This window comes from Anolis sagrei, chromosome 11, assembly GCF_037176765.1.
Source record: "Anolis sagrei isolate rAnoSag1 chromosome 11, rAnoSag1.mat, whole genome shotgun sequence".
Taxonomy (NCBI): domain Eukaryota; kingdom Metazoa; phylum Chordata; class Lepidosauria; order Squamata; family Dactyloidae; genus Anolis; species Anolis sagrei.
Genome location: NC_090031.1, coordinates 34,350,074 through 34,377,030, shown reverse-complemented (window position 1 = coordinate 34,377,030; position 26,957 = coordinate 34,350,074). Strand labels below are relative to the sequence as shown.

Below are 26,957 nucleotides of genomic sequence, written 5' to 3'. Positions count from 1 at the left end.
CGATTTCCCTGTTTCCTGGCAGAATGGGGTTGGACTGGATGATGACCCACCAGGTCTCTTCCATGGAAAGTTATTTACATCTTTCTGGGAACACTAATAATAGAATCCTAGCGTTAGAAGAGACCCCAAGGGCCCCAGTCCAACCTGGTCTGTGGTGCAACTAGTTAGTAGCCATCGGCATTAAATCACTGCTGACCAAGAGATCATGAGTTCGAAGCCAGCCTGGGTCGGAATGAGCTCCTGCCTAGAATAGTCTAGCTTGCTGTTGACCTATGCAGCCTGAAAGACAGCTGCATCTGTCAAGTAGGGAATTTAGGTACCGCTTTATGTGGGGAGGTTAATTTAACTAATTTACGATGCCATAAAACCTTCCAGCAGCGTGCGTAAGAATGAGGAAGTACTCCATCAAGGACTCGATGTCACAAGTGGATGGTGAAGCGGAGCTCCCCCTGTGGCCGGAATCAAGCATATCCTCATGAAGCTGGAAAAGCTGGAATGTTAAATTGCCTCTGTGTCTGTCTATATATGTTGTATCTCTTTTCATTGCTCCACTCGTCTCAGGAAAGGAATGTGACATCCTTTCAAATATGTAAACATGGCTCTCGTGTCCACTTGGTTTCTCCTCGCGACACATCCCCTCTATCTCCAGCAGTTGGGCTTGGTTTCCAAACCGTTGACATTGAGGACACCTTCCATCTTCTCCATCTTCTTCTTGAATTGCTTTGCCCAGAATGGACACAGTGTTCCAGATGTAGCCTTCCATCTGGAAACTGATGCGGGAGAACATGTGGATCCCAACCACCTATGGACCCACCGCCAAGATACTACACCTGGAGGACCATCATCCTCGAGCTACAAGGGATCGCCTAAGAGAATCATAGAATCATAGAATCATAGAATCAAAGAGTTGGAAGAGACCTCCTGGGCCATCATCCAGTCCAACCCCATTCTGCCAAGAAGCAGGAATATTGCATTCAAATCACCCCTGACAGATGGCCATCCAGCCTCTGCTTGAAAGCTTCCAAAGAAGGAGCCTCCACCACACTCCGGGGCAGAGAGTTCCACTGCTGAACGGCTCACTGTCAGGAAGTTCTTCCTCATCTTCAGATGGAATCTCCTCTCTTGTAGTGTGAAGCCATTGTTCCATTGCGTCCTAGTCTCCAAGGAAGCAGAAAGGAAGCTTGCTCCCTCCTCCTCCTCCCTGTGGCTTCCTCTCACATATTTATACATGGCTATCATCATATCTCCTCTCAGCCTTCTCTTCTTCAGGCTAAACATGCCCAGTTCCCTAAGCCGCTCCTCATAGGGCTTGTTCTCCAGACCCTTGATCATTTGAGTCGCCCTCCTCTGGACACATTCCAGCTTGTCAATATCTCTCTTGAATTGTGGTGCCCAGAATTGGACACAGTATTCCAGATGTGGTCTAACCAAAGCAGAATAGAGGGGTAGCATGACTTCCTTAGATCTAGACACTAGGCTCCTCTTGATGCAGGCCAAAATCCCATTGGCTTTTTTTGCCGCCACATCACATTCCTGGCTCATGTTTAACTTGTTGTCCACGAGGACTCCAAGATCTTTTTCACACGTACTGCTCTCGAGCCAGGCATTGTCCCCCATTCTGTATCTTTGCATTTCATTTTTTCTGCCAAAGTGGAGTATCTTGCATTTGTCACTGTTGAACTTCATTTTGTTAGTTTTGGCCAATCATCTCTCTAATCTGTCAAGATCGTTTTGAATTCTGCTCCTGTCCTCTGGACTATTGGCTGTCCCTCCCAATGATCCTGCCTTCTAGCCCTTCATCTAAGTCATTAATAAAGATGTTGAACAGGACCGGGCCCAGGACGGAACCCTGCTTGTGGCACTCCACTCGTCACTTCTTTCCAAGATGAAGAGGAAGCATTAGTGAGCACTCTCTGTGTTCGTCCACTTAACCAATTCCAGATCCACCTCACCGTAGTTTTGCCTAGCCCACATTGGACTAGTTTCCTTGCCAGAAGGTCATGGGGGACCTTGTCGAAGAAGACTATATGGTAGACTTCTATCTAATGCCCTGTTTAAGGAATGCTCTCCTCACCGCAACCTCACGCGAAGGCTCATTTACTCTGAATCCCCATCTCCTTTCTTCTTTCCTTCCTTCCTTCCTTCCTTCCTTCCTTCCTTCCTTCCTTCCTTCCTTCCAAAGCCTTGATCTGGCCCATCTCTTGCTCCGGGGATAAATGCCAGGAGGCACTTGGTTATTTTGCTCTCCCTTTCCGATCATCTCGGGGAGAGGGACTCCAAAGGCACCAAAGCAAGCGCCCCGTAAACAAACTCTGGGGGCAGCCGATGTTCTAAATGGTCGGAATTAAACCTCCCGTCAAAGGCAATTTATGTCCAGGCGAGCGTGCCATTAGTTAACCGGGACCCAAATCGCGGGGGGACGGCGCAAACGCAGACAGAGCGGCGGGGGACATTAATTGTGTGTGACAACGAGGCTCCCGCGGCCCTCCATCACTGCTCCACGCAATTACATTTATCATTAGCCCGTATAGATCCTGCCACCGCCGCCCCGTCCGGGCCCATCTCCAGCGCAAGGAGAGGAAGCTGATAAGGAGGAGAAGGAAGGAGACACAGGCAGATACGCACACACCTCGCCATCACCACTCGTCTGCCGACGGAGACAAAACCCCGGGCTCAAAGGAAGCGCCGCAAGACAAGGGTCTGACCCAATGATGGAAAGCTTCAGAGATCCAGGGGACCATTTTGCATTCCCAAAGGGGGGATATCTTCCCCCACAGAAAGCTAGGAGACACCTCGGAATACAAAACAGGTGCTTAAAGACAGACCTTATCTTCTCCAAACGCCCCTTCTCTTCACAAAGGACGACCACCTCACCCGCCTTATAGGAAACCTGCTACCAAACAGGAGCTTTTTTGTTGAGTTCCACGCGAGAGAAGCAGATGGCAGAAGCAGAAGAACGGCCTGCCTCAGGGGAGCATGGTCACTCCATCAATGTTTGGCATTTACACAAATGACCAGCCACTGTCAAAAAGGACAGAGAGTTTCATCTACGCTGACGATTGTGCCATCACCACCAAAGCAGGGAGCTTTGAAACAGTTGAACAGAACCTCTCTGAAGCTTTAGGTGCTCTTACTGTCTATTACAGGGATACGATATGTTTTATTGATTGGCCTATTGGCCGTATCAAAACTATTACAGGGAAAACCAGCTGATTCCTAATCCATCTAAGTTTCATCTATGCTGACGATCCTGCCATCACCGCTCAAGAAGGGAGCTTAGAAATGGTTGAACAAAAGCTCTCCAAAGCTTTAGGTGCTCTAACTGCCTATTACAGCGAATACCAGCTGATTCCTAATCCAGCTAAGTTTCATCTATGCTGACGATCATGCCATCACCACCCAAGCAGGGAGCTTTGAAATGGTTGAACAGAAGCTCTCCAAAGCTTTAGGTGCTCTTACTGCCTATTACAGGGGAAACCAGCTGATTCTTAATCCATCTAAGTTTCATCTATGCTGACAATCGTGCCATCACCACCAAAGCAGGGAGCTTTGAAATGGTTGGACAGAAGCTCTCCAAAGCTCCAAAGCTCTCCAAAGTCAGCAAGAATGCAGTAGACTCTTTGCGGCTTTGAGGCTCTGGATACTGCAAGTCACTTCTCCTGAGAAAAAATTGTAATATCACAAAGGACTACCCCCTCACTTGCTTCATAGGAAATCTGCTACCGAACAGGAGCCTTTTTCTTGAGTTCCACGCGAGAGAAGCAGATGGCGGAAGCAGAAGAACGGCCTGCCTCGGGGGAGCATGCTCACTCCATCAATGTTTGGCATTTACACAAATGACCAGCCACTGTCAAAAAGGACAGAGAGTTTCATCTACGCTGACAATCATGCCATCACCACCCAAGCAAGGAGCTCTGTAATGGTTGGACAGAAGCTCTCCAAAGCTCTCCAAAATCAGTAAGAACACAATAGACTCTTTGCTGCTTTTAGGCTCTGGATACTGCATGCAAGTCACTTCTCCTGAGAAAAATGTTAATATCACAAAAGACCACCACCTCACTTGCTTCATAGGAAATCTGCTAAAAAACAGGAGCTTTTTTGTTGAGTTCCAGGGCCAGAGAAGCAGAAGGAGAAAACAGAAGAACGGCCTGCCTCAGGGGAGCATGGTCACTCCATCAATGATCAACATTTACACAAATGACCAGCCACTGTCAAAAAGGACAGAGAGTTTCATCTACGCTGACGATTGTGCCATCACCACCAAAGCAGGGAGCTTTGAAATGGTTGAACAAAAGCTCTCCAAAGCTCTCCAAAATCAGTAAGAACACAATAGACTCTTTGCTGCTTTTAGGCTCTGGATACTGCATGCAAGTCACTTCTCCTGAGAAAAATTTATAATATCACAAAGGGCAACCATCTCACCCGCCTTATAGGAAATCTGCTACCAAACAGGAGCTTTTTTGTTGAGTTCCCTGCGAGAGAAGCAGATGGCGGAAGCAGAAGAACGGCCTGCCTCGGGGGAGCATGGTCACTCCATCAATGATCAACATTTACACAAATGACCAGCCACTGTCAAAAAGGACAGAGATTCATCTACGCTGACGATTGTGCCATCACCACCAAAGCAGGGAGCTTAGAAATGGTTGAACAAAAGCTCTCCAAAGCTTTAGGTGCTCTTACTGCCTATTACAGGGAAAACAGCTGATTCCTAATCTAGCTTAGTTTCATCTATGTTGACGAACGTGCCATCACCACTCAAGCAGGGAGCTTTGAAATGGTTGAACAGAGGCTCTCCAAAGCTTTAGGCGCTCTTACTGCCTATTACAGGGGAAACCAGCTGATTCCTAATCCATCTAAGTTTCATCTATGCTGACAATCGTGCCATCACCACTCAAGCAGGGAACTTTGAAATGGTTGGACATAAGCTCTCCAAAGCTCTCCAAAGTCAGCAAGAAAGAAGTATACTCTTTACTGTTTTCAGGTTCTGGCTACTGCAAGTCACTTCTCCTGAGAAAAATGTATAATATCACAAAGGACGACCACCTCACTTGCTTCATAGGAAATCTGCTGCCAAACAGGAGCTTTTTTGTTGAGTTCCAGGGCCAGAGAAGCAGATGGCGAAGATAGAAGAATGGCCTGCCTCAGGGGAGCGTGCTCACTCCATCAATGATCAACATTTACACAAATGACCAGCCACTGTCAAAAAGGAGAGAGTTTCATCTACGCTGACGATTGTGCCATCACCACCAAAGCAGGGAGCTTTGAGATGGTTGGACAGAAGCTCTCCAAAGCTCTCCAAAATCAGTAAGAACACAATAGACTCTTTGCTGCTTTTAGGCTCTGGATACTGCATGCAAGTCACTTCTCCTGAGAAAAATTTATAATATCACAAAGGACGACCACCTCACTTGCTTCATAGGAAATCTGCTACAAAACAGGAGCTTTTTTGTTGAGTTCCAGGGCCAGAGAAGCAGATGGTGGAAACAGAAGAACGGCCTGCCTCAGGAAAGCGTGCTTGCTCCATCAATGTTTGACATTTACACAAATGATCAGTCACTGCCAGAAGGGACACAGTCTCATCTATGCTGATGATCATGCCATCACCGCCTAAGTAGGGAGCTTTGAAATGGTTGAACAGAAGCTCTCTAAAGCTTTAGGCCCTCTTACTGCCTATTCCAGGGGAAACCAGCTGATTCCTAATCCATCTAAGTTTCATCTATGCTGACGATCGTGCCATCACCACCCAAGCATGGAGCTTTGAAATGGTTGAACAGAAGCTCTCTGAAGCATTAGGTGCTCTTACTGACTATTGCTGGGAAAACCAGTTGATTTATAATCCATCTAAATTTCATCTATGCTGACGATCGTGCCATCACCACTAAGCAGGGAGCTTTGAAATGGTTGAACAGAAGCTCTCCAAAGCTTGAGGTGCTCTTACTGCCTATTATTGGGAAAACCAGCTGATTCCTAATCCATCTAAGTTTCATCTATGCTGACGATCGTGCCATCACCACCCAAGCAGGGAGCTTTGAAATGGTTGAACAGAAGCTCTCCAAAGCTCTCCAAAGTCAGCAAGAACGCAGTAGACACTTCGCTGCTTTTAGGCTCTAGATACTGCAAGTCACTTCTCCTGAGAAAAATTTATAATATCACAAAGTACGACCACCTCACCCGCTTTATAGGAAATCTGCTACAAAACAGGAGCTTTTTTGTTGAGTTCCAGGGCCAGAGAAGCAGATGGTGAAGACAGAACAGCCTGCCTCAGGGGAGCGTGTTCACTCCATCAATGATCAACATTTACACAAATGACCAGCCACTGTCAAAAAGGACAGAGAGTTTCATCTATGCTGATGATCGTGCCATCACCACTCAAGGAAATCAGCTGCAGAACAGGAGCTTTTTTGTTGAGTTCCAGGGCCAGAGAAGCAGATGGCGAAGACAGAACGGTCTACCTCAGGGGAGTGTACTCACTCCATCAATGATCAACATTTACACAAATGACCAGCCACTGTCAAAAAGGACAGAGTTTCATCTATGCTGACAATCATGCCATCACCACCCAAGCAGGAAGGTTTGAAACGGTTGAATAGAAGCTGGGTTGTTGTACGTTTTTTGGGCTGTATGGCCATATTGTAGTAGTGTTCTCATAAAAAAATATGTCAAAGGTGACTTCAAGGCACAACAATCCCCATCATTCTCAAGCTCCTTCGAGCAGGTTCAATGCAAATTTCGATTATATACGCCACTCTTTTGCTATGCCGTAGTTAGTGTCACATCTTGGGGACACAGCAATGCCAGTTAGAGTTCTGAAAGTCAATAGACATGCTTAAGGAGGGCATGCAAATAAAACCGGGTTTTAGGGGGGACGCTTCCCCTCCATGCTTGAGGTTAGGAGTAGCAAGAGGGGGGAAAAGGACAAGAACTCATCCTCACGGCTTATTCTTGCGCCTCTGGTACTTTGCCACCATGTCCTGCAAACTGGGGAACAGGGACGGGGAGGTGAGAGATACGACAAAGGAAAATAAAACACATGGAGACGGGGAATCGGAAAAATAAAGAAACCAAAAAGGGGAAAGAAAGGACTTATGATGACGGAGGGAGCTTCGGATCGGCACCTGAACCCACGGAGAAAGGAGACGACTGTTGGAGTTCAGCCTGTGATTGTGTCCAATGCTCAGGGTACTCTGGATGTTGGGAATGACAATGAGATTCATGTATCTAAGGATGTTTCTAATGATGAGGTTGCTCTAGATGCAGAAAATGACAATGAGATTCCTGTTCAAAGTGTCTTTTCTGATGAGAATGTTCCTGAAGGGTTTGGGGATGATGCTGTGGTCCCTGGAAGAGGGCCTGAATTGCTACCAGAGAATTCCCAGGACTTTGAGCCTGAGAAAAGCTCGGCACCTGGCCCAGCTGCAGAAATTAATGAGCCTGCAGATACTAGGCATGTTTTTAGTCAGTATAGGCAAACAAACCAATCTCTCAGGCGTTCTGCCAGGCTGAGAGAGAGATTGATAGCAGAGTCAAGGCTGAAACGAAATCCGTTCCTAGCTGCTTGGGACATAGAGTAGATTAGGGGATAAAAGTATCAAGTACAGAATCTGTAGTCAGACGAAGCAATGTTGGAAACTGACTCAAGACATCTTTCCTGGTCCCTGGAACCCTTGCCTTGGATAGATTTGTGTGTTAAGTGCCTTTTTTGATTCATGATGCAAGTTTTGGAATTTGACCTTGTTTTTCATGAACTCTGGTGGATTAATTTCCTGGACTAGATGTTCCTGCTTATCTTTCTACCTAGTTGGGTTTACCTATTTTTATGGAGTGTTTTTTACTGCTACTGCTTTTAAAATATCTTCAATAAACTGCTTGCATTGTGTGATGTTTCAAGTCAGAGGGCTTTCCTGGTCTGGAGTACACCGACAACAACAATAAAAGCCGTGCTCTAACTGCCTATTACAGCGAAACTCCCAGAACTCCTATAACTCCCAGAACCTGTCAGTTGGGACTCCTGGAAGGTGACATCCCAGACATCCAGACAGTGAAGGTCTGCTCACCCTTTGCTTAATGGATTTGTGGTTCACCTCTGACTAAGAGGACACCCATCACTGTCTCACGCTGCCTCGGAGATATATAGCTGTGATGCCGGGCTAGATTTGGCTTTGGACCTGCAGTAAAAGGACTTGTGTTATGCTCTTACCTGTTGATGAGATCCTCGTTCTCGTCGCTCTCCATCTCGTCCTCAATGGCGGCCTGCAGGTCCCCGATCCGCTTGAAGGCCAGCTTCAGATCCGACTGCAAGCTCTGGTTGGCGGCTTCTAAGCTCTCCAAGTCCATCTCCTACCAGAATGAGAGAGAGAAATGAGCGCCGTGGGGACGGCAAAGAGACCCACGACCCACGGAGGACCATCTATGGGGCCCTACAGACAGGATGAGGCATTCTCGAACGCCACGCCTCCGGCCTCACCAGTTCGTGCTTCTTCCGGCTGGCCTCGGCTTCCTTCTTGGCCAGCTCGGCCATCTCCTCCTTGGTGTCCCGCAACTGGCGCTGCAGCCGCTTGTTCTGCTCCTTCTCCCGGTTCTCCGCTGCCGTCCGCTGGTCCCGCTCCTCCGTCAGCTTCTCCATGTTCTCCTTCAAGCGAGTGGCCAAGCTCTGCGGAAAGCCGGGAATCAGAAGGTGAAACTGGGAACCATCCCTTAGGTGAGCTATACATTTCGTTATATTGAGTATTTGTGCCAAGTCTGGTCCAGATTCATCATTGTTTGCGTTCTGGATGCAAGTGAACTACAACTCCCAAATTCAAGGCCAATGCCCACCAAACCCTCCCAGTATTTTCTCTTGGTCGTGAGAGTTCTGTGTGCCACGTTTGGTTCAATTCCATCATTGGTGGAGTTCAGAATGCTCTTGGATTGTAGGGGAACTATAAATCCCAGCAACTACAGCCAGAGAGCACACTGAACCCCACCGATGATGCATCTAGCGCAAAATTGCTCAACGTAACAAACTTGAAGTGGAGTGTCAGGGGTTACCCTGGTATGATGGGAGTTGTAGTTCACCCTACATCCAGAGAGCACACTGAACCCCACCGAGGATGCATCTAGCGAAAAATTGCTCAACGTAACAAACTTGAAGTGGAGTGTCAGGGGGGTTACCCTAGCATGATGGGAGTTGTAGTTCACCCTACATTCAGAGAGCACACTGAACCCCACCGAGGATGCATCTAGCGCAAAGTTGCTCAACATAACAAACTTGAAGTGGAGTGTCAGGGGGTTACCCTGGCATGATGGGAGTTGTAGTTCACCCTACATCCAGAGAGCACACTGAACCCCACCGAGGATGCATCTAGCACAAAATTGCTCAACATACCAAACTTGAAGTGGAGTGTCAGGGGGTTACCCTGGCATGATGGAAGTTCTGTATGCCAAGATTGGTTCAATTCCGTCATTGGTGGAGTTCAGAATGCTCTTGGGATTGTAGGGGAACTATAAATCACAGCAACTACAGCCAGAGAGCACACTGAACCCCACTGATGATGCATCTAGCGCAAAATTGCTCAACATAACAAACTTGAAGTGGAGTGTCAAGGGGTTACCCTGGCATGATGGGAGCTGTAGTTCACACTACATCCAGAGAGCACACTGAACCCCACCGAGGATGCATCTAGCGCAGAGTTGCTCAACATAACAAATTTGAAGTGGAGTGTCAGGGGGTTACCCTGGCATGATGGGAGTTGTAGTTCACCCTACATCCAGACAGCACACCGAACCCCACCGAGGATGCATCTAGCGCAAAGTTGCTCAACGCAACAAACTTGAAGTGGAGTGTCAGGGGGTTACCCTGGCATGATGGGAGTTCTGTATGACAAGATTGGTTCAATTCCATCATAGGTGGAGTTCAGAATGCTCTTGGAATGTAGGGGAAGTATAAATCCCAGCAACTACAGCCAGAGAGCACACTGAACTCCACCGAGGATGCATCTAGCACAAAATTGCTCAACGTAACAAACTTGAAGTGGAGTGTCAGGGGGTTACCCTGGCATGATGGGATTTGTAGTTCACCCTACATCCAGAGAGCACACTGAACCCCACCGAGGATGCATCTAGCGCAAAATTGCTCAACGTAACAAACTTGAAGTGGAGTGTCAGGGGGTTACCCTGGCATGATGGGAGTTGTAGTTCACCCTACAGCCAGAGAGCACACTGAACTCCACCGAGGACGCATCTAGCGCAAAATTGCTCAACGTAACAAACTTGAAGTGGAGTGTCAGGGGGTTACCCTGGCATGATGTGAGTTATAGTTCACCCTACATCCAGAGAGCACACTGAACCCCACCGAGGATGCATATAGCGCAAAATTGCTCAATGTAACAAACTTGAAGTGGAGTGTCAGGGGGTTACCCTGGCATGATGGGAGTTCTGTATGCCAAGATTGGTTCAATTCCATCATTGGTGGAGTTCAGAATGCTCTTGGATTGTAGGGGAACTATAAATCCCAGCAACTACAGCCAGAGAGCACAGTGAACTCCACCGAGAATGCATCTTGCGCAAAATTGCTCATTGTAACAAACTTGAAGTGGAGTGTCAGGGGGTTACCCTGGCATGATGGGAGTTGTAGTTCACCCTACAGCCAAAGAGCACACTGAACTCCACCGAGGATGCATCTAGCACAAAATTGCTCAACATAACAAACTTGAAGTGGAGTGTCAGGGGGTTACCCTGGCATGATGTGAGTTATAGTTCACCCTACATCCAGAGAGCACACTGAACCCCACCGAGGATGCATCTAGCGCAAAATTGCTCAATGTAACAAACTTGAAGTGGAGTGTCAGGGGGTTACCCTGGCATGATGTGAGTTATAGTTCACCCTACATCCAGAGAGCACACTGAACCCCACCGAGGATGCATCTAGCGCAAAATTGCTCAACGTAACAAACTTGAAGTGGAGTGTCAGGGGGTTACCCTGGCATGATGGGAGTTCTGTATGCCAAGATTGGTTCAATTCCATCATTGGTGGAGTTCAGAATGCTCTTGGATTGTAGGGGAACTATAAATCCCAGCAACTACAGCCAGAGAGCACAGTGAACTCCACCGAGAATGCATCTTGCGCAAAATTGCTCATTGTAACAAACAGTGGGGTGTCAGGGGGTTACCCTGACATGATGGGAGCTGTGGTTCACCCTACATCCAGAGAGCACACTGAACCCCACCGAGGATGCATCTAGCGCAAAATTGCTCAACGTAACAAACTTGAAGTGGAGTGTCAGGGGGTTACCCTGGCATGATGGGAGTTCTGTATGACAAGATTGGTTCAATTCCATCATAGGTGGAGTTCAGAATGCTCTTGGATTGTAGGGGAACTATAAATCCCAGCAACTACAGCCAGAGAGCACACTGAACTCCACCGAGGATGCATCTTTCTAGCGCAAAATTGCTCAACGTAACAAACTTGAAGTGGAGTGTCAGGGGGTTACCCTGGCATGATGGGAGTTGTAGTTCACCCTACAGCCAGAGAGCACACTGAACTCCACTGAGGATGCATCTAGCGCAAAATTGCTCAACGTAACAAACTTGAAGTGGAGTGTCAGGGGGTTACCCTGGCATGATGGGAGCTGTAGTTCACCCTACATCCAGAGAGTACACTGAACCCCACCGATGATGCAGCTAGAGCAAAATTGCTCAACGTAACAAACTTGAAGTGGAGTATCAGGGGGTTACCCTGGCATGATGGGAGTTCTGTATGCCAAGACTGGTTCAATTCCATCATTGGTGAAGTTCAGAATGCTCTTGGATTGTAGGGGAACTATAAATCCCAGCAACTACAGCCAGAGAGCACACTGAACCCCACCGATGATGCATCTAGCGCAAAATTGCTCAACATAGGTGGTGTGTAATGGGGTTACTCTGGCATGATGGGAGTTGTAGTTCACCCTACATCCAGAGAGCACACTGAACTCCACCGAGGATGCATCTAGCGCAAAGTTGCTCAACGTAACAAACTTGAAGTGGAGTGTCAGGGGTTTACCCTGGCATGATGGGAGTTGTAGTTTACCCTACAGCCAGAGAGCACACTGAACCCCACCGAGGATGCATCTAGCGCAAAGTTGCTCAACGTAACAAACTTGAAGTGGAGTGTCAGGGGGTTACCTTGGCATGATGGGAGTTGTAGTTCACCCTACATCCAAAGAGCACACTGAACCCCACCGAGGATGCATCTAGCGCAAAGTTGCTCAACATAACAAACTTGAAGTGGAGTGTCAGGGGGTTACCCTGGCATGATGGGAGTTCTGTATGCCAAGATTGGTTCAATTCCGTCATTGGTGGAGTTCAGAATGCTCTTGGATTGTAGGGGAACTATAAATCACAGCAACTACAGCCAGAGAGCACACTGAGCTCCACTGAGGATACATCTAGTGTAAAATTGTTCAACATAACAAACTTGAAGTGGAGTGTCAGGGGGTTACCCTGGCATGATGGGAGTTGTAGTTCACCCTACATCCAGAGAGCACACTGAACCCCACCGAGGATGCATCTAGCGCAAAATTGCTCAACGTAACAAACTTGAAGTGGAGTGTCAGGGGGTTACCCTGGCCCGATGGGAGTTCTGTATGCCAAGATTGGTCCAATTCCGTCATTGGTGGAGTTCAGAATGCTCTTGGATTGTAGGGGAACTATAAATCACAGCAACTACAGCCAGAGAGCACACTGGACTCCCCCGAGGATGCATCTAGCACAAAATTGCTCAACATAACAAACTTGAAGTGGCGTGTAATGGGGTTACTCTGGCATGATGGGAGTTGTAGTTCACCCTACATCAAGAGAGCACACTGAACTCCACCGAGGATGAATCTAGCGCAAAGTTGCTCAACGTAACAAACTTGAAGTGGAGTGTCAGGGGGTTACCCTGGCATGATGGGAGTTGTAGTTCACCCTACATCCATAGAGCACACTGAACCCCACTGTGGATGCATCTAGCGCAAAATTGCTCAACATAACAAACTAGAAGTGGAGTGTCAGGGGGTTACCCTGGCATGATGGGAGTTGTAGTTCACCCTACAGCCAAAGAGCACACTGAACTCCACCGAGGATGCATCTAGCGCAAAATTGCTCAACGTAACAAACTTGAAGTGGAGTGTCAGGGGGTTACCCTGGCATGATGGGAGCTGTAGTTCACCCTACAGCCAGAGAGCACAGTGAACTCCACCGAGGATGCATCTAGCGCAAAATTGCTCAACATAACAAACTTGAAGTGAAGTGTCAGGGGATCACCCTGGCATGATGGGAGTTGTAGTTCACCCACAACCGGATGCATTTTGCATAAGTACAAAATAGGTTTTTTCACATAACTCGGGCAGCATCGGGGACCCAAGCTAGTAATAAAGAAACCTGCTTCCCTTCGGTGCCTTTTTCCATTCAGACCCTGCACTTCCAGCCTTTTAGTAATTGGAAACTCCGTTCAGGCATTGAGAAGTACATTCCGTTTGAAATGGGGAGTGGGAGGAGAGTTCTCCGGGTAGTGCGGACGACGACGGAAAAGTCAAAGGAAAGGGCAGGAGAGCAAATCAAGCCTGAACACTCCCGGGATGCCAGCCGGGCTCGCGAGGCAACGCGTTTTTGACATTTCACGTCATGCTGGAAATGATGGAAAAGCAAAAGGTGGCAGGAAAAGATTCCAGGTGGAGGAAGCCGTGTCTGCAGGCATGGAAGAATCCAGAAAACTGGGCAGCAAATGTCAACAGTGTTGGAATTCAACCCTAGACTGCTCAAGTTTCCAGTCCTAGTCAAGAAATGCAGTTTTTATGTTTTTTAATAAACGTTTTTGTACTTTTACAATTTGCATCTCACATTCTTTAGCTCAAGAATGATCAGCCACTTCCAGAAGGGACAGAGTTTCATCTATGCTGATGATCATGCCATCACCGCTCTCCAAAGTGCTGAAATGCATGTATCCAAACTGCTAGGTTGGCAGAAGCTGGGGCTAACAGAGGGATACTGGTGGGGTGGGGGTTGATTGGTTTTGTCATTTGGGAGTTGTAGTTGCTGGGATTTATAGCTCACCTACAGCCAAAGAGCATTCTGAACTCCACCAACGATGGAATAGAACCAAACTTGGCATACGGAACTCCCATGACCAACAGAAAATACTGGGAGGGTTTGCTGAGCATTGGCCTTGAGTTTTTGAGTTGGGAGTTTGGGCGTTGTAGTTCACCTCCATCCAGTTGTAGTTGCTGGGATGTATAGTTCACCTACAGCCAAAGAGCATTCTGAACTCCACCAACGATGGAATAGAACCAAACTTGGCACACAGAACTCCCGTGACCAACAGAAAATACTGGAAGGGTTTGGTGGGCATTGACCTTGAGTTTGGGAGTTGTAGTTCACCTACACCCAGAGAGCACTGTGGACTCAAACAATGATGGATCTGGACCAAACTTGGCACGAATACTCAATATGCCCAAATATAAACACAGATGGAGTTTGGGGAAAGTAGATCTTGACATTTGGGAGTTGTAGTTGCTGGGACTTATAGTTCACCTACAATCAATTCCAATGATGGGATTGATCCAATCTTGTCACACAGAACTCCCACAACCAATTAAAAATACTGGAAGGTTTTTGTAGGCATTGACCTTGAGTTTGGGAGTTGTAGTACACCTCCATCCAGAGAGCACTGTGGACTCAGACAATGATGGATCTGGACCAAATTTGGCAAGAATACTCAATATGCCCAAAAGTGAACCCTGGTGGAGTTTGGGGGAAAGTAGACCTTGACATTTGGGAGTTGTAGTTGCTGGGATGTACAGTTCACCTACAGTCGAAGAGCATTCTGAGCTCCACCAATGATGGAATTGAACCAAACTTAGCACACAGAACTCCCATGACAGACAGAAAATACTGGGTTTTTTAGGCATTGACCTTGAATTTGGGAGTTGGGAGTTTGGGAGTTGTAGTTCACCTCCATCCAGTTGTTGTTGCTGGGATGTATAGTTCACCTACAGTCAAAGAGCACTCTGAACTTCACCAATGGAATAGAACCAAACTTGGCACACAGAACTCCCATGACCAACAGAAAATATTGGAAGGGTTTGGTAGGCAGTGACTTTGAGTTTGGGAGTCGTAGTTCACCTCCACCCAGAGTGCACTGTGGACTCAAATAATGATGGATCTGGACCAAACTTGGCATGAATAGTCAATATGCCCAAAAGCGAACACTGGTGCAGTTTGGGGAAAGTAGACTTTGACATTGGGGAGTTGTAGTTGCTGGGATGTATAGTTCACCTGCAATCAAACAGCATTCTGAACTCCACCAATGATGAAATTGAACCAAACTTAGCACACAGAACTCCCATGACTGACAGAACACCCAGGACCAAAATAAAATACTGGAAGAGTTTGGTGGGCATTGACCTTGAGTTTGGGAGTTGTAGTTCAGCTCCATCCAGAGAGCACTGTGGACTCAGACAATGATGGATCTGGACCAAATTTGGCAAGAATACTCAATATGCCCAAAAGTGAACACTGGTGGAGTTTGGGGGAAAGTAGACCTTGACAAATTTTGAGTTGTAGTTGCTGGGATGTATAGTTCACCTACAATCAAAGAGCACTCTGAACTTCACCAATGGAATAGAACCAAACTTGGCACACAGAACTCCCATGACCAACAGAAAATACTGGAAGGGTTTGGTAAGCATTGACCTTGAGTTTGGGAGTTGTAGTTCACCTACACCCAGAGAGCACTGTGGACTCAGACAATGATGGATCTGGACCAAACTTGGCAAGGATAGTCAATATGCCAAGCCTTCAACAATATATTGGAACGGAACATGGATAACGAGATTTGGATTGTGGCCCAATGATGAGACGTCGCGAATGAGTTAGTGTATTATTGATAGTGATGTTGTTTATTGTTGTTGTGATATTGCTTATGTTGTAAATTGTACCTGGTTTTATATGTTGTACACCGCCGTGAGTCGCCCTAGGGCTGAGAACGGTGGTCTACAAATGCAGTAAATAAATAAAAAATAAATAAATATATTGGCACAAATAGTCAATATGACCAAAAGTGAACAATGGTGGTGTTTGGGGAAAGTAGACCTTGACATTTGGGAGTTGTAGTCGCTGGGATTTATAGTTCACTTACAATGAATTCCAATGATGGAATTGAACCAATCTTGGCACACAGAATCCCCACGACCAACAGAAAATACTGTGTTTCCTGATGGTCTTTGGCGACCCCTCTGACCCCGTCCTTGTGACCCCCCCCCGGGGGTCTTGACCCCCAGGTTGAGAAACGTTGCTTGAGGTCCTCCGGAGAGTGACTAAACTCAATTTAAATCAGATTTAAGGTGCAAGGCTTTTGCACTGAATGGTGGACAAGTCAGCGCAGGTTCTTTCCTGGCTGAGACTCCGAGTCTGACACCAGAGTCGGAACGGCAACGAGAAGGATGTCCGAGCCAGGCCGGGAGAGTGGCAGGATCTTGGCCGGGATCCTTCCTATGCGCTGACAAGGAGATGCGCCTGCTCTTGGACCCCCCTCCGGAGCCGCCTCGGCGACAGGTGAGGAGGCGCCGCGGAGGCCGTCGGAGCGCAGAAGGGCCCCAGCGCATCAATATTCATCTGCTGCGCATAATGGTAGCAGACAGCGGCAATTACCGGGGACGGAGCGCCGGAATGAGCCTGGCCCAATCGTTCCCCGCCGCGCGCTAATGGAACAAACGAAGCCAGCGCCATGAATTTACATGAGGGGGTGTGGGTGTGTGGGTGTGGGGGAGGGAGGAAAGAGGGGGGCGCTTCCCCCTCCCCGCCCCCCACCCCCCATCCAAGACACACGCGGTGCCGTGCCGAGTGGGGGAGAGGAAGGCTGACTTTGGTGAATTGGAAAAATAGATTTAACTTTGTGTGAAGTAATTACAGCATGTAATGTAGGGAGAAAAATAGATTCCATCCTTTCGCGGCAGCTGAGCGCCGTCCCTTGCATATTTATGGCGCTGGCAGGGCGAGGCGCGGGGAGGGAGGGAGGGAGCGCGAATAATGGCACGGAAATATTACGAGAGAGAGAAAGAGAGAGAGCTTGAAAGCGTCTCTCCGAGGAGGAGGAAGGAGGCATTGCTGATGCTGCAACCAAGGCAGAATACCAAGCAGGCAGGGCATCTGACAGGTGCCGGGAGACGGGAAGAAGGGATTTGGGGAAGGGGCAATCCACAGCCCATCCCTCCCTCATTCAACACATAGACCGCATTTAGTCAAGGTCAAGGTTTCCCCCTGACATTAAGTCCAGTTGTGTCTCACTCTGGTGCTCATCTCCATTTCTAAGCCCAAGAGCCGGCGTTGTCCATAGACACCTCCAAGGGCATGTGGCCAGCATGACTCCATGGAGCTCCCTTAGCTTCCTCAATTGTAAAGGTCAAGGTTTCCCCCTGACATGTCTTACTCTGGTGCTCATCTCCATTTCTAAGTCGAAGAGCCAGCGTTGTCCATAGACACCTCCAAGGGCATGTGGCCAGCATGACTCCATGGAGCACCCTCACCTTCCCACCAAAGCAGGGGTACCTCTTGTAAAGGTCAAGATTTCCCCCTGACATTAAGTAGACATTAAGTCTACTTGTGTCCGACTCTGGAGGTTGGTGCTCATCTCCATTTCTAAGTTGAAGAGCCAGCGTTGTCCATAGACACCTCCAAAAGCATGTGGCCAGCATGACTCCATGGAATGCCCTTACATATACTGCATTTAGTAAAGGTCAAGGTTTTCCCCTGATATTAAATCCAGTTATGTCTCACTCTGGTGCTGATCTCCACTTCTAAGCCCAAGAGCTGGCGTTGTCCATAGACACCTCCAAGGTCATGCGGCCAGCATGACTCCATGGAGCGCCATTACCTTCCCACCAAGGCGGTACCTGTTGTAAAGGTCAAGGTTTCCTTCTGACATTAAGTCCAGTTGTGTCCGATTCTGAGGGTTGGTGCACATCTCTGTTTCTAAGTTGAAGAGCCGGCATTGTCCATAGACACCTCCAAGGTCATGTGGCCAGCATGACTGCATGGAGCGCCCTTAGCTTCCTCAATTGTAAAGGTCAAGGTTTCCCCCTGACATTAAGTCCAGTTATGTCTCACTCTGGTGTTCATCTCCCATTTCTAAGTCAAAGAGCCGGCGTTGTCCATAGACACCTCCAAGGGCATGTGGCCAGCATGACTCCATGGAGCGCCCTTAGCTTCCTCAATTGTAAAGGTCAAGGTTTCCCCCTGACATTAAGTCCAGTTGTGTCCAACACTGGTGCTCATCTCCATTTCTAAGTTGAAGAGCCGGCGTTGTCCATAGACACCTCCAAGGGCATGTGGCCAGCATGACTCCATGGAGCGCCCTTAGCTTCCTCAATTGTAAAGGTCAAGGTTTCCCCCTGACATTAAGTCCAGTTGTGTCCGACTCTGGTGCTCATCTCCCATTTCTAAGTCGAAGAGCCGGCGTTGTCCATAGACACTTCCAAGGTCATGTGGCCAGCATGACTGCATGGAGCACCCTTACCTTCCCACCAAAGCAGTACCTGTTGTAAAGGTCAAGGTTTCCCCCTGACATTAAGTCCAGTTATGTCTCACTCTGGTGTTCATCTCCATTTCTAAGCCCAAGAGCCGACGTTGTCCATAGACACCTCCAAGGTCATGTGGAAAGGAGATTCCATGAGGAAGAACTTCCTGACTGTGAAAGCCGTTCAGCAGTGGAACTCTCTGCCCCAGGGGGAGTGTGGTGGAGGCTCCTTCTTTGGAAGCTTTTAAACAGAGGCAGGATGGCCATCTGTCAGGGGTGATTTGAATGCAATATTCCTGCTTCTCGGCAGAACGGGGTTGGACTGGATGGCTCAGGAGGTCTTTTCCAACTCTTTGATTCTATGATTCTATGACTGCATGGAGCGCCCTTACCTTCCCTGTTGATCTACTTACATTTGCATGTTTTTGAACTGCTAGGTTGTGAGGAGCAAAATTACTACAGTAGCAATGAAAATAATGTGATGGTTGGGGGGTCACCACAACATGAGGAACTGGATTAAGGGGTCGTGGCATCAGGAAGGTTGAGAAACACTGGAGTAGAGAAAGACCTCTTTCCTTCCATCTGAAAACGTTATGGTTGGGGGTCACCACAACATGAGGAACTCTATGAAGGGGTCGCAGCATCAGGTAGGTTGAGAAACACTGGTTTAACCCATTGCACCTCCAATGATTCTATGATCTTGACCAGGTGTCCTCCAAGTGTGACCCTCCAGCTGTCTGGGACTTCAACTCCCAGAATTCCTGACTATTGAATATGCTCGTTAGGGCTTCTGGGAGTTGGAGGCCCAAACACAGTTGGAGGGCCAAAGTTGGAGGATACCTGACCTTGACTGGAGGAGCTGCAAGGGTGGAAAAGGAGAGATGAAAGAGTGGACTCTCCTTCTTGAGAGGTCTAGATGGCCAGTTGAGGGTTTTCATTGGAGGGTCTGGCTCCCAAAGAGGCTCCACCCCCACCCCCAAACCCCCACCCCCAGCATTCCTTACCTCAAGGCGCTTGACTTGTGTCCTCTCGAACTCCAGCCGCGTCTCCAGCTCACGGATCTTGGCCTCCTGCCTGCTGACCAAAGACTTGTCCACCATGGACTGCTCCACAAAGTCCAGCTGGCTCTGGAGGGCTTGAAGCTGGAGAGATGGATGGAAGGAAGGAAGGAAATGTAAGCTCCCAACCATTTGTCTAGCTTGCTGTCAACCTTTGCAGCCTGAAAGACAGTTGCATCTGAAGCCAGCCCGGGTCAGAGTAAGCTCGCGACCATTTGCCTAGCATGCTGTCGACCTTTGCACCCTGAAAGACAGTTGCATCTGAAGCCAGCCCGGGTCAGAGTAAGCTCCCAACTATTTATCTAGCTTGCTGTCGACCTTTGCAGCCTGAAAGACAGTTGCATCTGAAGCCAGCCTGGGACTGAGTAAGCTCACAATCATTTGTCTAGCTTGCTGTCGACCTTTGCAGCCTGAAAGACAGTTGCATCTGAAGCCAGCCCGGGTCGGAGTAAGCTCCCGACCATTTGTCTAGCTTGCTGTCGACCTTTGCACCCTGAAAGACAGTTGCATCTGAAGCCAGCCCGGGTCGGAGTAAGCTCCTGACCATTTGTCTAGCTTGCTGTCGACCTTTGCACCCTGAAAGACAGGTGCATCTGAAGCCAGCCCGGGTCGGAGTAAGCTCCTGACCATTTGTCTACCTTGCTGTCGACCTTTGCAGCCTGAAAGACAGTTGCATCTGAAGCCAGCCCGGGTTGGGGTAAGCTCCCGACCATTTGTCTAGCTTGCTGTTGACCTTTGCAGCCTGAAAGACAGTTGCACCTGAAGCCAGCCCAGGTCGGAGTAAGCTCCCGACCATTTGTCTAGTTTGCTGTCGACCTTTGCAGCCTGAAAGACAGTTGCATCTGAAGCCAGCCCGGGTTGGAGTAAGCTCCCAACCATTCGTCTAGCTTGCTGTCGACCTTTGCAGCCTGAAAGACAGTTGCATCTGAAGCCGGCCCGGGTTGGGGTAAGCTCCCGACCATTTGTCTAGCTTGCTGTCGACCTTTGCAGCCTGAAGGACAGTTGCATCTGAAGCCAGCCCGGGTCGGAGTAAGCTCCTGACCATTTGTCTAGCTTGCTGTCAACCTTTGCAGCCTGAAAGACAGTTGTATCTGAAGCCAGCCCGGGTCGGAGTAAGCTCCTGACCATTTGTCTAGCTTGCTGTCGACCTTTGCAGCCTGAAAGACAGTTGCATCTGAAACTGGCCCGGGCCGGAGTAAGCTCCCGACCATTTGTCTAGCTTGCTGTCGACCTTTGTCAACAGCTGTCAAGTAGGAAATTGTTGGAGTCCAGCCTGTGGTTGTGTTTCAAGATCAAGGTGCTTTGGATGTGGGGAATGATGTCAATGAGGGTCAAGATGGCAATGGTTTGGTCAATGATATTAATGCAGAGAATGACATAGAGACGTCGGTGCAAAGTGTAGTTTCCCATGAGAATGTTCCTACAGGGAATAATAAAACTAATAGTAATAAAACTACACCTGGAGGATCATCATCCTCAAACTACGAGGGGTTGCCCAAGAGGATGATAATAATAATAATAATAATAATAATAATAATAATAATAATAACAATAATAATATATTGTCGAAGGCTTTCATGGCTGGAATCACTGGGTTGTTGTAGGTTTTTCCAGGCTATATGGCCATGTTCTAGAGGCCATGTTCAATGCCTCTAGAACAGTGTTTCTCAACCTGGGGGTCGGGACCCCTGAGGGGGTCGCGAAGGAGTGTCAGAGGGGTCGCCAAAGACCATCAGAAAACACAGTATTTTCTGATGGTCGTGGGGATTTCATGTGGGAAGTTTGAGCCAATTCTATCTTTGGTGTTCAGAATGTTCTTTGATTGTAGTGAACTATAAATCCTAGCAATTACAACTCCCAAAAGTCAAGGTCTATTTTCCCCAGACTCCACCAGTGTTCACATTTGCACATATTGAGTATTTGTGCCAAGTTTGGTCCAGATCCACCATTACATGAGTCCACACTGCTCTCTGGATGTAGGTGAACTACAACTCCCAAACTCAAGGCCAATGCCCACCAAACCCTTCCAGTGTTTTCCGTTGGTCATGGGAGTTCTGTGTGGCATATTAGGTTCAAATCCATCGCTGGTGGAGTTCAGAATGCTCTTTGATTATAGGTGAACTATAAATCCCAGCAACTACAACTCCCAAATTACAAAATCAGTCCTCCCCCAACCCCACTAGCATTTACATGTGGTTGCATTGGGTATTTGTGCCCAGTTTGGTCCAGTGAATGAAAATACATCTTGCATATCTGATATTTACATTATGATTTATAATAGGAGTAAAATGACTGTTATGAAGTAGCAACAAAAACAATGTTATGGTTGGGGGTCACCACCACATGAGGGACTGGATTAAGGGGTCACGGCATTAGGAAGGTGGAGAACCACTGCTCTAGAACATGGCCATATAGCCCGGAAAAACCTATAACAACCCAATAATAATAATACTTTATTTATACCCCGCCACCATCTCCCCAAGGGACTCGGTGCGGCTTACATGCGGCCAAGCCCAACAATTACAATAAACCAAATATACAACATAAATAATAATAATAATAATAATAATAATAATAATAATACTTTATTTATACCCCGCTACCATCTCCCCAAGGGACTCGGTGCGGCTTACATAAGGCCAAGCCCAACCATTACAATAAACCAAATATACAACATAAATAATAATAATAATAATAATAATAATAATAATAATACTTTATTTATACCCCGCCACCATCTCCCCAAGGGACTCGGTGCGGCTTACATAAGGCCAAGCCCAACCATTACAATAAACCAAATATACAACATAAATAATAATAATAATAATAATAATAATAATAATAATACTTTATTTATACCCCGCCACCATCTCCCCAAGGGACTCGGTGCGGCTTACATAAGGCCAAGCCCAACCATTACAATAAACCAAATATACAACATAAATAATAATAATAATAATAATAATAATAATAATAATAATACTTTATTTATACCCCGCTACCATCTCCCCAAGGGACTCGGTTTGGCTTATATGAGGCCGAGCCCACAATACATCAATAATAAAAGCAATAACAAACAACAATACAAAACACTTAAAATAAATCTCAAACAAAAAAAACAATAAACATTGACAGTAGCACAACAAACGTTGTGGCTGGGCCAAATGTAATAATTAAAATTTTAAAAATACTGCTAGGATGATAGTTTGCTCCCTGAATTGTTCCCAGAGAGTTCCCAGGATTTGGGGCTTGAAAACAACTCGGCACCTGGAGAAATGAATGAGCATATAGACAGGCGGGTGGAAATTAGCTAAAACAGACAGGTCAAGCAATGCCTTCGGCGTTCAGCCAGGCTTCGAGAAATAAGGATGAGATGCATTCAGGGAAAACAAAACCAATTTCTGAGACTTAATGAGGGGATATAAAGTTCCAACCTTGGAAAATATAGTCAGATGAAGCATCGTTTTAGAATCCTGCTAAGCTCTTGCTCTGGTCTTACGGAAGCCTTGCTTGGAAGATTCCTGTTTCAGGATTTCTTGTTTATGGTTTGACTCTTTGTCTCTTGGGATTGGGTTGTTGTAGGTTTTTTTCGAGCTATATGGCCATGGTCTAGAGGCATTCTCTCCTGACATTTCGCCTGCATCTATGGCAAGCATCCTCAGAGATAGTGTGGTTTGTTGGAAGTAGGAAAATGGGAAAGCCCTCACTACCTCTGAGGATGCTTGCCATAGATGCAGGCGAAACGTCAGGAGAGAATGCCTCTAGACCATGGTCATATAGCCCCAAAAAAACTACAACAACCCAGTGATTCTGGCCATGAAAGCCTTCGACAATCTCTTCGGATTATTTATATATCTATGCTTCGGATCAATGTTTTCCTGGTTCTTTGGATTTTGTTAGAGACGTCTGGACTTTGTTTTGAACTTTGCTGAACCCTACCTTGGATGACTTTGTTCTTGCTTATCTTCCTACCTAATTGGATTTAGCTATTCTCTGTACCTTGCTGCTTTTCCTTATCTTCAATAAAAAAGAATTGTTTTCCTACTCAACGTGTGGTGTTTTGAAGTCAGAGGGTTATCCCTGTTCTGGAGTGCAACAGAAATTTAGGAGGCGAATTTAACTAATTTGCGATGCCATAAAACTGTCCAGCAGCGTGCAAAAGAATGAGGAAGTACTACATCGGTGTCACAAGTGGACAGTGAAGCGACAGCTCCCCCAGTGGCCAGAATTTAAACATACCCTCACGAAGCTGGAATGTTAAATAGCCTCTGTGTGTCTGTCTATATTGTCAGGATTAATTTAGTTATGTATGTGTTTTACATGTGCTTCTATGTATTGCAAATATGGATGCCACTTTGAATTAGAAATGTTGTGCAGAATGTTTACACTTTGAGGCTGTGATTAAGTGAACTTGAAAAAGTAAGATAAAGTTTGCTCTTGCTGGGAACAGAAGGGAGTAACCAGTCTCAGCAAGAGAAGATAAGCAGATGTGAAGAGACTTTTGGTTTTGATGAGTTTCTGAATTGTAGCTCGCTGTAGTAAGACGTGTCTGTTGAATGTTCTTAGTAAACTTAGTTTCTTTTGTAACTCAAAGCCTGCAGAGTCCTTATTTTGTAACTCAGTGTCTGCTGATCTAGCATTCCTTCCGCTGGGCATCGTCTGACTCTGACATATATATGTTGTGTGTCTATGGCATTGAATGTTTGCCATGTACACGTGCACTGCGATCCGGAATATAAATACTCTAAATAAATAAGTAAATCTGTCTCGCTTGTCCGTACCTTCTCCTGGAGCTCTTGCTTCTCCTTATTGCCGTCTTCCAACTGCGACTGCAGGTCGTTGATCTGAGCCAGGTCGCGAGAGGCCTAAAAGGACACAGGATTCTCCGTTCATTCGCGTCCAGATCACCACATCCATCCCAATGGTTAAACCCTTGTGCCAGCAGGACTGAAGACTGACAGGTTTGAGCTTCGAATTCATGGAGAGCGCAGCTGAGCTCCCTCTGTCAGCTCCAGCTCCCCATGCAGGGACATGAGAGAAGCCTCCCACAGGATGGGGAAAAATCAAAATATCCAGGCAACGTCCTTGCAGACGGCCAATTCTCTCACACCAGAAGCGACTTGCAGTTTCTCAAGTCACTCCTGACACACACAAACCCATATCCACTGGATACCGGAACTGTCCAAGGTACAGAGATGGCTACCACCTCCTCTTAAGAGCCTCCTAGCATTGGTGGATGGGAATTTTGGGAAGGATGGGCATTTGGGCAGAGGGGGATCCGGTCACCTGAGCCACGGCCGCCTTGTGCTTCTTCATGAGCTCGTTCATGTCCTCTTGGTCTTCCTCCAAACGGCTCTGCACTTCGTTCTTCTCCCGCTGCAAACGGCTCAGCTGTTCTTCCAACTGCAGAAGGGCCGAGGAGAAGAGAAAGGAAGGTCGCTTTAGGCTTAGTAGTTCAAACTCCACAACCCTTACAATTTAATTGAGTGGGGAATATTATTTATTTATTTACTACATGGGAGCCAGTGGAGCTGACGTAACAGGGGGGTTATGTGCTCCCTGTACATCACTCCGCAGTACTCTATCCTTGATGCAAAATGAGCCCCTGTATGCTGCTCCACTTATCTATTCTATCTATTATAATTGAACAGTCTTCAAAGGCAGCCCCACGGAGATTGCATTGCAGTAGTCTATCCTTGATGTAACAAGAGCCCCTGTATACTGCTCCACTTATTAACTTGGCTGACACTCACTGGACTATTTGAAGCTTCCAAACAGTCTGCAAAGGCAGCCCCAAGTAGGGTGCATTGCAGTAGTCTATCCTTGATGTAACAAGAGCCCCTGTATGCTGCTCCACTTATTAACCTGGCTGCCTCTCACTGGACTATTTGAAGCTTCTAAACAGTCTTCAAAAGCAGCCCCACGTAGATTGCATTGCAGTAGTCTATCCCTGATGTAACAAAAGCCCCTGTATGTTGCTCCACTTATTAACCTGGCTGACTCTCGCTGGACTATTTGAAGCTTCCAAACAGTCTTCAAAGGCAGCCCCACGTAGGGTGCATTGCAGTAGTCTATCCTTAATGAAACAAGAGTCCCTGTATGCTGCTCCACTTATTAACCTGGCTGCATCTCGCTGGACTATTTGAAGCTTCCAAACAATCTTCAAAAGCAGCCCCACATAGATTGCATTGCAGTAGTCTATCCTTGATGAAACAAGAACCCCTGTATGCTGCTCCACTTATTAACCTGGCTGACTCTCACTGGACTATTTGAAGCTTCCGAACAGTCTTCAAAAGCAGCCCCACATAGAGTGCATTGCAGTAGTCTATCCTTGATGTAACCTGAGTCCTATATGCTGTTCTACTTATTAACCTGGCTGCATCTCGCTGGACTATTTAAAGCTTGCAAACAGTCTTCAAAGGCAGCCCCACATAGAGTGCATTGAAGTAGTCTATCCTTGATGTAACAAGAGCCCCTGTATGCTGCTCCACTTATTAACCTGGCTGACTCTTGCTGGACTATTTGAAGCTTCTGAACAGTCTTCAAAGGCAGTCCCATATAGAGCGCATTGTAGTAGTCTATCCATTTAAGGCTTTATAGGCTAAAGCCAGCACTTTGAATTGCGCTCGGTAGTAGACTGGCAGCCAGTGGAGCTGGCGCAACAGGGGGTTTGTGTTAGAAATCTATCTGCCACTCATTGGACCACTTGGAGCTTCCGAACAGTCTTCAAAGGCAGTCCCATATAGAGTGCATTGTAGTAGTCTATCTGTTTAAGGGTTTAAAGGCTAAAGTCAGCACTTTGAATTGTGCTCGGTAGCGGATGGCAGCCAGTGGAGCTGGCGAACAGGGGGTTTATGTTAGAAATCTATCTGCCACTCATTGGACCACTTGAAGCAGTCCCATGTAGAGTGCATTGCAGTAGTCTATCCTTGATGAAACAAGAGCCCCTGTATGCTGCTCCACTTATTAACCTGGCTGCCTCTCGCTGGAGATCAATACACCAATCAAGAGTAATCATGGGGCGTGCCTACCGCTCCCTTGGCCTTGGAGAGGTCATCGATCTGGATGTGCAGGTCTTCGATCTCCACCTCCATGGACTTGCGCGCTTTGACGGCGGCCGCGCTGGTGAACTCCGACTCCTCCAGCTGAAGCGGAAAGGTGAAGGGGAGGCAACCGTGAGCGTGTGACCCTGACCCCAAAATCCCCCCTCCCCACCTGAAGGACCGCAGGCCCACCTGGTTCTTGAGCTGGGCGATCTCCCGCTTGCTGGGCGCATTGTTCTTCAGGTGGTCCAGCATGACGTGCGCGTCGGCCAGGAGGGCTTTGGTGCGCTTGAGGTCTTTCCGCAGCCGCTTCTCCGTCTCAAAGTCCCTCTGGTTGACCTGGGA

At 47.4% G+C, this 26,957-nt stretch overlaps 1 protein-coding gene across 5 annotated transcripts in view; it reads right to left on the bottom strand.

Moving 5' to 3' along the window:
* The window catches only part of MYO18A (myosin XVIIIA), a 264,342-nt gene that overhangs the window by 46,803 nt on the left and 190,582 nt on the right, over positions 1-26,957 (bottom strand). For 3 of the 5 annotated variants that reach the window (XM_067472195.1, XM_067472196.1, XM_067472198.1), the window contains 8 exons: positions 26,805-26,951; positions 26,601-26,714; positions 24,856-24,972; positions 24,351-24,434; positions 19,516-19,653; positions 8,465-8,650; positions 8,198-8,337; positions 6,934-6,978 (listed from right to left, as the gene is read on the bottom strand). In XM_067472195.1, coding sequence (XP_067328296.1) covers positions 6,934-6,978; positions 8,198-8,337; positions 8,465-8,650; positions 19,516-19,653; positions 24,351-24,434; positions 24,856-24,972; positions 26,601-26,714; positions 26,805-26,951 — 971 coding nt within the window. The remainder of the gene's footprint in view (positions 1-6,933; positions 6,979-8,197; positions 8,338-8,464; positions 8,651-19,515; positions 19,654-24,350; positions 24,435-24,855; positions 24,973-26,600; positions 26,715-26,804; positions 26,952-26,957) is intronic. The other 2 variants (XM_067472197.1, XM_067472199.1) reach the window with 1 other exon arrangement.